The following is a 12,366-nucleotide window of genomic DNA, read 5'->3' on the forward strand; positions in this document are numbered from 1 at the left end:
AAAAATATGGAACGCTTCACGAATTTGCGTGTCATCCTTGCGCAGGGGCCATGCTAATCTTCTCTGTATCGTTCCAATTTTAGTATATGTGCTGCCGAAGCGAGCACAGAACTACCCGCAGCACGTGCAATATTTATAGCGCCATATAGAGAATGCTTTGTAGTAATGGTGACTCTTCTAAAAATGTACTTTTTTAAAGTTCAGCAAGTCAGATATGCTTTATATCATATTAATACAGTAGACTGCCTAACTATGTTTTGTCGTTACTAACGAATGATAAGAGATTTCACCAAATACAACTGCGGTGGTTGCTGGGAGTCTAGCCACGCCCATATGCAAAAAGACGAGGGCAGCTGCGAAGCCGAAGCCGCCGCAGTCCCAGAAGCCTTTGGGAAGCTGCGGCGCTGCGCGCGCGACTCGTTGGTGACAGGGAAGATGGCGGCGCCGGGTCCGGAGAGGTAGGGCGAGTGCGGGCCGCGGCCGCCTGCTTGGCCTGATGCGCAGGCCGTCAGCCGGGCGTGGCGCCGCGGGAGCCCGGTGGGGTCTCTGGGCCTCGCATCGGGTCCGAACGGCGCCCGCGGCCCCCGGGAGCGCGACCGGCGGAAGATGGGGGAGGCCGGGGGCGGGGCTTGAAGGCCAGGGGCGGGGCCTGCGCGGTCAGGGGGCGGGGCCTGGAGCGCAAAGGGTGCCGGGTACCCGGGCGGGAGCGCTTTGGGGCGAGGCCTTGGGGGTGTTCCGGAAACTCGGATGGAGCCTGAGACGATCCGGAGGTCGGGGCTCCTGGGCTGGGGGGGCATCGGGGCGGGTGGAGGGCCAGATGCTGGGGGCGGGGCCTGGAACCCGGTGAGGCGGGGTCTGGAGGCCCCTGGGGCGGGGCCTAGAGGTCCCAGGGGTGAAGCGTGAGGGGAGTTTGGGATGGAGCCTAGAAGTCCCGGGGTGGAGCCTGGGGGTTGGGGGCGGGACCTAGACGGCCTGGGGGTGGGGCCTGATGAGTTGGGGCGGAGCTTAGAAGTCCCAGTAGTGAAGGCTTGGGCGTTTGGGGCGGGGTCTGGATGTCCCAGGGGTGGCTTGGGGTGGGCCTCGAAGTCCCGGGGTTGGAGCCTGAGGGGTTTGGGGTGGGGTCTGGATGTCCCAGGAGTGGAGCCTCCTTCCAGAGGCCCTGGGGGTGAAGCCTGAGGGGTTTGGGGCGGGGCCTAGAGGTCCCAGGGGTGAAGCCTGAGGGGAGTTTGGGATGGAGCCTAGAAGTCCCAGGGGTGGAGCCTGACTTGAGTTTGGGGCAGGGCCTAGAAGTCCAGGGGTGGAGCCGGGGGGGGGGGTTGGGGCGGGGCCTAGATGTCCCAGGGTGGAGCCTGATGTGAGTTTGGGGCGGGGCCTAGCAGTCCCGGGGGTGGGGCCTGATGAGTTGGGGCGGAGCTTAGAAGTCCCAGTAGTGGCGGCCTGGGCGTTTGGGTCGGGGTCTGGATGTCCCAGGGGTGGGTTTGGGGTGGGGTCTGGATGTCCCAGGGGTGGAGCCTCGTTCCAGAGGCCCTGGGGGTGGAGCCTGAGGCATTTGGGGCCGGGCCTAGAGGTCCCGGGGGGTGGAGCCTGAGTTGAGTTGGGGTTGGGGTCTGGAAGTCCCAGTCTGGGGCTGCTGGGGCAGGGAGCTGGATTGGGAGGCACAGGGGCAGAACCAGGGCCACCCCCCTGCCGTGGGGTCCCTCTCACTCAGCTCACCCCCAGTGGAGCCCCTGGTCTCCCCGCCTGCCTCCACCGAGGCAGGGCCCAGAGCAGGAACCCTCACCTGAGCCTGGCTCCTGCCCCACCGCGGCAGGTCTGTGGGCAGAGCTGGGGTCCCACGGTTCACCCGGATGCTCTCACACGCACACGCCGTGCCTCCTCCACCAGCCAGCTGGGTCCTGCTCCCGCCACCCTCAGAGCCCTGCCCTCCCCTCCTCCCTCTGCCCCAGCCACAGACCTCCTGGCACCGACTTGGACACACCAGGCCTGGGCCAGGCCGGTGCTTCCACTGGGGAGGTGCCCGGCGCCCCACCCCACCCCGCAGACCCACGGGCAGGTGCTGGGTCAGCGCCCACGACAAGCCCACCCTCCTTCCTTCCTCAGGAGCCGGTGACCATCCTCGGTGCCCGTCCCTGCAGCCCGGCTCGTGGCACTGGGCGCCATGGACCTGGCTTACGTCTGCGAGTGGGAGAAATGGCCCAAGAGCACCTACTGCCCATCGGTGCCCCTGGTGTGCGCCTGGTCCTGCCGCAACCTCATTGCCTTCACCACGGACCTGCGCAACGACGACCAGGGTGAGCCCCCGAGTCCCAGCGCCAGGGCGGGTCTCCAGGTCCCTCGGGCCTGCCTGGTGCTCCCAGAACCACCCCTCACCTGGCGGGCACACTGGTGGTCCCGGCTCGCTCAGAGGCCCCTCGCCCATAACCAGGGTCTGTGTCGGCGCTCTGTGGCTACAGAACAAAGGAGCACAAATGGGGGTCAGACGCAACGGACGCTTACAGTCCCACGCTCCGGAGGCCAGAAGTTGGAAATCGAGGGCTTGGCAGGGCCTGAGCTCCTGGGGAGGGTCCCTCCTGGCCTCGTCCAGCATCTGTGGCCTGGGCACCCTGTGGCCTGTGGCCGCGTCCCCCGTCTCTGCTGTGTCCTCATGCAGCCACCCCCTCTGTTGTCTGTGTCCACAGTTCCCTCCCTGTAGAAGGACACCAGTTACTGGGTTCAGTGGCCTCGTCCTAACTGGCCACACCCGCAGAGACCCTGACTCCAAGGTGGAGGGTGGGGGGCCCAAGGGGCACCCGCCATGCACTCCCACACCCGGTGCCAGGAAGGCGCTCGGTCACCTGGGGGCGGACAGGTGGCGATTGTAGCTTGTCGGGTGATACGTATCGTGGGTAAAACTAGGAAAGTGCAGAAAATGAGAACCAGGAAAGCGAGCTAGCCGGAGCCTTCCGCAGAGAGCCAGCCACCGTTACTCTGTGGGTCATTTTCCTCTAATTTTGTTCTTGGAGCTGTTTTGAAAAGCCAACTGTGATCGCGACGGTGGTGCAGCGGCCCCCGCCGTGTCCTCCCACGGGAGGTGCGTGCTCCCCGTGTTTGCGCCTCAGTGTATGTGTGTCGGGGGCTCCGGGATGTCCCTGTGGGTTCCTCGGCCACACCTGCCCCCAGGGTCCTCGGGGGCCCTCGGGGACTGTGCTGACCCCACCCTGACCCCCCAGACCTGACCCGCCTGATCCACATCCTGGACACGGAGCACCCCTGGGACGTCCACTCCATCCGCTCGGAGCATGACGAGGCCATCACGTGTCTCGAGTGGGACCAGTCGGGTGAGGGCCCACCTGCTCCATCCCCGGGGTCCAGGGCTGGGACTCAGATCCCCATGTTGCGACTTTGTGCTCGCTGCCGTCCCCACAGTGCCCTAAACCACCCCGCTCCCAGGCCGGGCACGCCTGTGCACCCCACTGCCGCACCCCTGCCCGGGCTGTCAGGCTGTCACCACCCCCAGGCATGACGCTCACCCTGACCTCGCCTTTGGGAGCCTGTCCTCTCCCCTCAGCCCCCGAGGTCCCGTGGGTCAGCGGCCCCTGCCTGCCGGCACAGGGTTTGCGACCCCAGTCTGTGCCCGCAGGCTCCCGGCTCCTGTCGGCTGATGCCGATGGACAGGTCAAGTGTTGGAGCATGGCAGACCACCTGGCCAACAGCTGGGAAAGCCCAGTGGGCAGCCTGGCGGAGGGGGACCCCATCGTGGCCCTGTCCTGGCTGCACAACGGCGTGAAGCTGGCGCTGCACGTGGAAAAGGTGGGTGCCCGCCTGCGCAAGTCTCCACCAGCAAGATTGCTGCGCCCACCATCAACCCTTTTCCTCTCTTTCTGCCACGAGCATGTCCTGGTGTTTTGATCTGTGGTCAAGCTGTCAACGCTTGTGTTCTCCGTGAGCCACCCATTTAACTGGTGGCTGCTGTTCTCAGTAAGCTGCTCATTTAACTGGTGGCTCCTGTCATCAGCGAGCTGCCCATGTAACTGCTGGCTGCCGTCCTTAGAGCCCAGCCCACCCTTTGATTTTGTAATATCCCAGCATTCCTCCCCCTGTACTCCATGATTTAGCATCACAGTTAAGGGCAGGAGCCACCAGGCTTGGGGTGTGAGTTTGAATCCTCACGTCTTGCCCTGTGCGTCACTCGTCTCTGTAAAATGGGGCTGGCACTGGGGTCCTGGTGAGGATTTGGCAAGTGAAGGTGTGGCGGGGGCCCGGCTTGCGGCCGTGGTTGCCACTGCCCTGAAGGCTTTCTCCTCCGTGCCCTCACTTAGGCTGCCCCTCCCCGGCACGTCCTTTCCCACTTCCTGCTGCCTGAACCCCACGTGGCTGCCGGAAGGGCCCTCCTCCAGGAGGCCCTCCTGGGTTGCCTCCCTCGATGCCCTGCCCAGGGCCCAGGACGAGTGCCACGCGTCGCCAGCTTCATGCTAGAGGCCAGGCTCTCCGCCCTCTGCGGCCCCTTGTTTCTGTGTAACGCTGTCGAGACAGGACGCACGCACCCACAGCTCGCCCGCCCGAAGGGCACAGCTCGGTGGCCTTAGTCCGTCCTCAGCGCTGAGCAGCCGCACCCCCGGTCCACCCCCGGCCCCTGGCAACCACAAATCGAGGCGGCCCTCGATCAAGGGTCCTGGGCCTGTCACCGAGCAGCGTGTCGTCAAGGTTCATCTGTGTTACGGTGTGAAGCTTCAGTCCCTTCGGGATCAGGCACTATTGTTTTCAGATTTTAAAAGATGTTCTTGCTTATTTAACAGCCTCCCCAGCACGCGTGTGTGCATGCACACACACCCACACACAGCGTGTGACGGCCACACGCCCGTCCGGTCCCCTGGGGCCTGCTCACTGCCTGCCTTGCTACAGAAAATTTCTTTCTTTCTCTTTTGTATCTTTGATCTTAAACAGAATCGTGCAGCACACGCTTTTCTTTGACAACACATCAGGGACCTTTTTTGCATCACACCAGTAAAGTTACTTCACATTTTGTGTCTTTTTCTGACTCTCCTAATAAACACCTGCGTTTGGCCTTGACCAGGGTTCTGGCAGGTCAGAGCCCGCGGAGCAGCCGGCCCAGGCCCCCTCGCCCTGCCGGGCCCACCGGACCCTCCAGGCCCTCACCACCTCCGGCTGTTCCTTTTCCTACACAGCCTGCTCCGCGCAAGCTGCTCGCGGCCCGCTCCCCACCCGATGCCCTGCCCCGGAAGGACGCCGGGCCTGGGAATTTGCATTTTGTCCCAGCTCCCTGGAGAGAGGCACACAGGCACTCCTTCGAGCCCTTAGAGAAACCCCACCTTGCCACCCACTGGGTGCTACCTAGCAATTAGCAAGTGTGGAGGAAGCTCAAAAATACCACGTTGCATGAGGGAGGCTGCGAACAGAACGATTGCATTTATGTGAAATTCTAGAAAAGCCTAAACAAGCGACTGAAACGAGACCTGCAGTTGCAGGGGTGTGGGGTGGAGGTTGACTGCAGAGGGGCGTGAGGACACGCTTTAGGGGCGGGGGCATCCCGTGTCACCATGCAGCCACACTTCCTCGCCGGGGCAATTGTCAGGATGTGTCCGGCCGCGCACCCAGAAAAGGCGAGTTTTGCTGTATGGAAGTGACAGCTTAAGCCCAACTTGAGGATATGAGGTAGTAGCAGCCGCAGCTGGCTCAGCAAACTGCGCCGGTCGCCTCTTTGGGTGCCTGAAGTGTTGTTGGCACACGGCTGGCCCCATCCGTGCGCCTGTTGTCTGCAGCTGCCTCCCAGTTGCCATGGCAGAGCGGAGAAGATGTGGCCAGCAGAGCTGAAAATCTTTCCTCTCTGGCCCCTGAGGGAAAGCTGGCTGCGTCCTGTTGCCAATGTGTTCACGTGTTTAAACCTTGGTCACCCTCCAACGTAGAGCCTCATTAGGTGCACCTCACAGACGGGGAGACTGAGGGTCCGAGGGGACCCAAGTCCATGTGCTCGCTGGTCCTGCCGCGCTGTCCTGTATGTGGGTGTTTGTGGGGGTGTGAAGGGGCTGCTGGCTCCCAAAAGGCAGACCCCTGGGGTGGGGCACCAGGGGAAGGGGCGCAGGGAACGCAGCTTGCTGAGCAGCCCCCCTGCCTCTCCCACAGTCGGGCGCCTCCAGCTTCGGCGAGAAGTTCTCCCGGGTCAAGTTCTCGCCGTCCCTCACGCTGTTCGGTGGCAAGCCCATGGAGGGCTGGATCGCCGTGACCGTCAGCGGCCTGGTCACCGTGTCCCTGCTCAAGCCCAGCGGGCAGGTGCTGACGTCCACCGAGAGCCTGTGCCGGCTGCGCAGCCGCGTGGCCCTGGCCGACATCGCCTTCACGGGCGGCGGCAACATCGTGGTGGCCACGGCGGATGGCAGCAGCGCCTCGCCCGTGCAGTTCTACAAGGTGTGCGTGAGCGTCGTCAGCGAGAAGTGCCGCATCGACACTGAGATCCTGCCATCCCTCTTCATGCGCTGCACCACCGACCTCAACCGCAAGGACAAGTTCCCCGCCCTCACCCACCTCAAGTTCCTGGCCCGCGACATGTCAGAGCAGGTGGGGACGGGGGGCCGAAGCGGGTCTCACACGGGGGATCCGGGGAGAACCTGCTTCCGGCCTTTCCTGGCTTCTGGGGGCTCCGCGTTCCTGGGCTCGGACCCCGACCCCTCACACCCTCCTCCGAGGACCTGTGATGCCCTCGGGCCCCCCGAGTCCAGGAGCACCCCCATCCCCAGGCCCTCTCTAGTCCTGCCCGCAGAGCCCCTTCTGCCAAACAACATAGCAACCCCTCAGGTCTGGGGGTCCAGAAGTGGACGTTCTGGGGGGCCATCGTTCTGCTGGCCACATCTGGTCGTTGTCGTAAAACCCCGAGTGTCCCCCAGCCACACCCCGTCCCTTTGCCCACCGAGGGGGCACCATTGGGGCGACGGGCCATCTGGTGCAGCTCCGGCTCAGCAGCCCCGGAGAGCAGGCCGAGGGTCCGTGCCTGCGTGCCGGCCACCCACTGAGCCCCCGCTGCCCTCCCAGGTGCTGCTGTGTGCGTCGGGCCCGACGAGCAGCATCGTGGAGTGCTGGTCGCTGCGGAAGGAGGGGCTGCCCGTCAACAACATCTTCCAGCAAATCTCGCCCGTGGGTGAGTCTCCCCCCGGGGCCCGGGACCCGGCCAGAGCCGTAACTCGGCCAGCGCTGTCCGCACACTCGGGCTGTGACTCTCTCCATCCCCTCACACCGCCCAGGCTGGAGGCCATCCTCCTTCCCGCCCTGCAGATGGGGAAACTGAGGCCCAGGGAGGTGGGTCGTGTGTCCACAGTCACCCTGGGCGGCCAGACCGCCCCCCTCGGGCCCCTCCCGGGGAGCACATGCTGGTGGCAGCAGCTGTGAGTGCGAAGACCTCAGGGTACAGGGGCCGGGAGGACGCCGGGGCCATGGAAGGCACCGGAAGCCTGTTTAGAGTGAGGAAACCGAGGCCAGGGCAGGTTAAGTGACACTGTCTGGAGCACAGGCCGCCCAGCTCGCCTTGTGGCTGCGTCTCCATTGGACCCTGCGCCCCTCTCACACCCACATGCACCCCCAGGAGCTGCAGCCGCCCCAGAGGCCCAGACACGGCCCCTGGCCTGAGGGGACGGCAGAAAGCCAGGAAAGCCGCCTGAGGTTCACCCCCAGGCACGAGGGACAGCCAGTATGGCCCTCTGGACCCCCGGGTTCCAGGCCTGCCCTTCTCCTGGAGACGGGGTTGCTTTCCCACAGAAACCAGCCCTGGCTTCTCGTGACGAGCACTAACGGGCCCTGGAGTGGCTGCAGGCTCGATGGAGGCCCTGATGAAACTGTCAAGAGGCCCCACAACTCCCGCTACCCACAGGGCCAGTGACGCAAACCCCACTGTGGCTGGCAGAGCACTCAAACTAGAGAGGGTCACCCCACCCCGTCCCTGGGCCCCCGGGGCAGCTGTAGGGCTCAGGCAACGTCCCTAGGGCCCCCTGCCATGTGTCCTCTTTCTTCCATCTCCTTTTGATAAACGGTTGTGAATCCCCGGCTCCAGGCCCCAGCCAGGCGTCCCCACCCAGTTGGACCCCGTCAGCAGCCCCATGCTGTGGCCCCGGCCGGTGTCCGACCTTCCGCCTTGCCCCTCGGATGCTAGGAGCCCCCACAGCCTGGGGAGCGTGACAGATGGGACCCTCCCTCAGCCGCTGCACCCTCTTATTGCCCCCAGGTGTCCTCTGTGGACCCCACCTCTGTCCCCTTCCCCTCCCGCCCCATGTCCCAGCCTCTCCAGGCTTCATCCGGAGCTAGGGCTGGTCTCCCTGCGGCGGTTTAGAAATGGGGCCGTAGCATTTGTGCAAGGGGCAGGTGACAGGGAAAGGCGCTCATTGCCCGGTGCAGCCCCCGCCCGTGATGGTGACCTGGAGCTGCCCAGGGTCGTTCGTGTCGTCGCAGCACACACCCTGCCTGGGGTCGTGGAGATTCATTGACGGTCTCCAGGATGCTGAGTCCTACGGGGACAGAGAGCTCCCTCCACCGCTTGGATTTGAGCAGCCTCAGCTGCTCACCGAGCCTCAGTTTCTCCCTGGGGGGGGGGGTTCCTGCCTTACCTCCCTCACTGAGTTTGGAGAAGATTTGAAGGAGGTCAGGGCTCCACAGACCATCAAAGGCAAAGACCTCAAGTGAAGCTGGTGGCAGGGAGGAGCTGCGTGCAGCAGTCAGCTTTTGCTGCGTAACAAACAAGCCCAGACAAACGACAGCCGTCCGCTGTGTCTGTGGTGCGGCCTGGGCTGCCCTGGCTGTTTCCTCTGGTTCACTGGTGTCTGCGGTCAGCGGCTGGGGGCCTGGCAGGCACTTCGGTTCCCTGCACTTGCCTCGCACACCCCAGGCTGGCTCAGGCACGGCTTCGTGTTGCAAGTGCAGCCAGGGAGCGAGCCCCACTGAACAAGTACCTCCTGGGCCTCTGCTTGCATCACGTCTGCTAATGTCCCATCAGCCGAAGCCAGTCCCGTGGCTGGGCCTGGGCCCGCCTGTGTTGGGAGGAGCCCCCCCTCCCGTGTTGAGGGTGTGGGTGCCGGAGGGGGTGAGCTCATGGCCATCTCCACCGGGCAACACAGGCAGACAGAGTGTGGCCGTTTACCGGGAGGGGAGAGTCGTGGGACACCCAGAGCAGAAAACCCGCATCCAGCTGGGATGGAACGTCCGGGGTCGTGGGGTGGTGAAGCCTGGGGGTGGGGCTCCGTCGAGGACAGGACGGTGCCCCCGGTGGATCTGGTGGATCCCAGGGCTGCGTCCTCTCGGCCGGGCATCTCTTCCCTGGACCGGGGGGCGGTCAGTCCCTCCTCAGCCACTGGTGTTGGGGCTGGGGCCAGGCAGCCTCGCCTTCACCCGCCGCGGCCCCATCTTTCCAGTTGGCGACAAGCAGCCGATGATCCTCAAGTGGCGGATCCTGTCGGCCACCAACGACCTGGACCGCGTGTCAGCCGTGGCGCTGCCCAAGCTGCCCATCTCACTCACCAACACGGACCTCAAGGTGGCCGACGACACCCAGTTCTACCCCGGCCTCGGTACGGCCCGTGGGCGCCCAGTGGGCTTGGGGAGGGGCGACAGCTCAGCCCCCAGCGCCCTGTGAGCTCGTCCCCGGGTCCCGCCAAGCTTGAGGGCTGAGAGGCTGGCTGACCGAGACGGCTGCCTCAATACGTAAAGAGCGGTCCCCAGCCGCTAAGGTGGATGGTGGAGACTTAGGGGAAATGCGGTTCCAGCCAAGCAGCACCCCATCGCGGCAACGTGGGCACGCTTGGTTCGAATCCAAAGATTGCATGAGCCAGTCCACCCTCTCCCGGCTGAGCCCCAATCACCCTGCATGAGGTGGAGCAGGAGTCTTGGCTCTCGGGGCCGTCGAGGGCCAAACTGCGGGCCTGGTTCCTTGACCCCGAGGCCCCCAGAGCCCTGGGCCCCTGCGTCCGCCCTGCCCTCTGCCTGGGGCGCCCCCCCCCACCTCGTCCCCCAAGAAGTTGCTCGTTTGCTCACGTCAGCCAGAACCACGTCCCGCTGCGAGGGAGCGTAGGAGGGGGTGGCTGCAGCTGGGGGAGAGGAGGGGGTGGCTGTGGGGGTGCCTGGCTGCCTCTCCAGGCCCCGGGGGGCTCTCTGCACACGCCCACCCAGCTGGGAGGCCCTGACCGCCGTCCGCCCCCACCCCCAGGGCTGGCCTTGGCCTTCCACGACGGCAGCGTCCACATCGTGCACCGGCTCTCGCTGCAGACCATGGCCGTCTTCTACAGCTCTGTGGATGAGCCGGCCGTCAAGCGCCCCCGGACCACCGGCCCTGCCGTCCACTTCAAGGCCATGCAGATGTCCTGGACCTCCCTGGCGCTCGTGGGGATCGACAACCACGGCAAGGTGAGCGCCGGGCCTGGTGGGCTGGGGGCCCTCGGGAGACGGGGGCCTGGGCGTGACCCCCAGCCCCTCCTTGCCGCCCTCTGCAAGCCTCTGGGCTCCGAGCCTGAGTCTCCGCGGCTGCACGTCGGGGCTCAGGGCTCTCCGCGAGGTCACACAGGAAGGGCTCAGCAGCCCGTGGTGCAGGGGGTTGCTCAGTCAGTGGCCATGTTGGGGTGCTTCCCACATGGCAGACTCCCCAGGATGGAGTGTGTGAACGTGGGAGCCACGACGGCACGGGGCCCGTGGCGGGTGCAGGGTGAGCATCACTTCTGCCCTCGTGCCAGGGGGCTTGTCCTTGATGCCCGCAGCCAACGGGGGGCAGCCCAGATGCACACGCGTGCTGCACACCCACGTGCCCCCTCCCCCCCGGCGCTGGCAGCACCATGTGGCCCTCGGGAGCAGCCCCCGATCTGCCGGCCACACCGTGGCCCTCCCTGGGGACATGATCCCTGAACCCTGCCTTGTCTCTACCATCCGTGGCCTCTCACCTGACGGCTCCGGCCAGCCCAGACAGTGACGTCTGTCTGTGCAGTGGTTTGGGGGTACACCCTGTGGCCTAGAGGACAGCCCAGGTACCCCCCATGCTCTCGTGAGCCTCGTGTGACGCTTACCACCTGCCGGGCTCTGCCTGTGCCGCGGAACCTTCAGAGCAACCCTTTCCCGGGGGCTGGGGACAGCGCGGCCGCGAGGTGGGGCCCACACCAGTCTCCCCACCTGGGTGTGGGTGCTCGGGTCTCTGCGGGCTCACCTGGCCCCTCGGCCTGTCACCCGCCCGCAGCTCAGCATGCTGCGCGTCTCGCCCTCCATGGGCCACACGCTGGACGTGTCCCTGGCGCTGCGGCACCTGCTCTTCCTGCTGGAGTACTGCATGGTGACGGGCTACGACTGGTGGGACGTGCTGCTGCACGTGCAGCCCGGCATGGTGCAGAGCCTGGTGGAGCGGCTGCATGAGGAGTACACGCGGCAGAACGCGGCGCTGCAGCAGGTGGGGCCGCCCGTGGGTACCCCCGCCTCGCCGCCGCGCCCCTTCCCGGCTTCTCCTGCCCTGGACGGTTCTGTCCATGAAAACACCGAAGCCGCCTGGTAGCATTTGACCCCCCATCGCTGGCTCGGGGGCCGCCCTCCCGGGCCGTTTTCTCCGAGGACAGACCGTGGGGGGGCGGGGGCCGGCGACGGGTGTCAGCGCCAGGGCCCCAAGGCAGGGAGATAAGCCGGGGCCGTGAAGACTGGAAGGGAAGGGAGAAAGCTGCCCCTTGCAGACGGCCTGACGGTTGCTCCGTGAAGCCAGGGCCGCCCACGGCAGACGGGTAAATCTCAGGATGGGGCCAACGCTGCAAAACGCAGCGGTTTTCCAATACTGACCGATAAGAAAATAGCGTAGCAGCCCTGGGGGAAGCCTGTAAGAGCGTCCCCGTGCACCCCGAGTCCGGGACATGGACTGGGCCCTGGGCCCGGGGTTTTCCGCGCCTCACGCCCCTCACCTCCCTCTAGAGCAGGGTCCCCCTTGGCACAGCTGGTGACAGGGCTGACCGTTCTCTGGTTGGGGTGTCCCGGCACTGGGGGTGCTGAGCAGCCTCCCTGGGCTCCCCCACTCGCGACCAGCAGCCCCCACCCAGCAGGGACAACCACAGACACCCCCAGTTATGGCCCAGCACCCCCAGGGTCCATATCACCCTGGGTGGGGCCTGCACCCTGGTCCCGTGGGGGTCCTTCACAACCCCACCCGGCAGACGGTTCTGGGGCCCACCCACCACCCCCCGGGTGCCCGCAGGTGCTGTCCACCCGCATCCTGGCCATGAAGGCCTCGCTCTGCAAGCTGTCGCCCTGCACCGTGGCCCGCGTGTGCGACTACCACGCCAAGCTCTTCCTCATCGCCGTCAGCTCCACCCTCAAGTCCCTGCTGCGCCCGCACTTCCTCAACACGCCCGACAAGAGCCCCGGCGACCCGGCTGG

General features: G+C 65.5%; 1 protein-coding gene and 1 non-coding gene across 2 annotated transcripts in view; one reads left to right on the plus strand and one right to left on the minus strand.

Moving 5' to 3' along the window:
* LOC119525505 lies at positions 1–107 on the minus strand. The gene has a single exon (XR_005214977.1). It is a non-coding gene; the product is annotated as a U6 spliceosomal RNA (small nuclear RNA).
* Positions 108–314: 207 nt separating this feature from the next.
* MED16 (mediator complex subunit 16) overlaps positions 315–12,366 on the plus strand; it is a 13,977-nt gene continuing 1,925 nt past the window's right edge. Inside the window, exons 1-10 of the mRNA XM_037823797.1 lie at positions 315–458; positions 2,101–2,291; positions 3,210–3,317; positions 3,620–3,789; positions 6,121–6,552; positions 7,024–7,129; positions 9,387–9,542; positions 10,178–10,374; positions 11,192–11,398; positions 12,185–12,361. Coding sequence (XP_037679725.1) covers positions 2,159–2,291; positions 3,210–3,317; positions 3,620–3,789; positions 6,121–6,552; positions 7,024–7,129; positions 9,387–9,542; positions 10,178–10,374; positions 11,192–11,398; positions 12,185–12,361 — 1,686 coding nt within the window. The 5' untranslated portion in view covers positions 315–458; positions 2,101–2,158. The remainder of the gene's footprint in view (positions 459–2,100; positions 2,292–3,209; positions 3,318–3,619; positions 3,790–6,120; positions 6,553–7,023; positions 7,130–9,386; positions 9,543–10,177; positions 10,375–11,191; positions 11,399–12,184; positions 12,362–12,366) is intronic.

This window comes from Choloepus didactylus (assembly GCF_015220235.1).
Source record: "Choloepus didactylus isolate mChoDid1 chromosome 25 unlocalized genomic scaffold, mChoDid1.pri SUPER_25_unloc1, whole genome shotgun sequence".
Taxonomy (NCBI): Eukaryota; Metazoa; Chordata; class Mammalia; order Pilosa; family Megalonychidae; genus Choloepus; species Choloepus didactylus.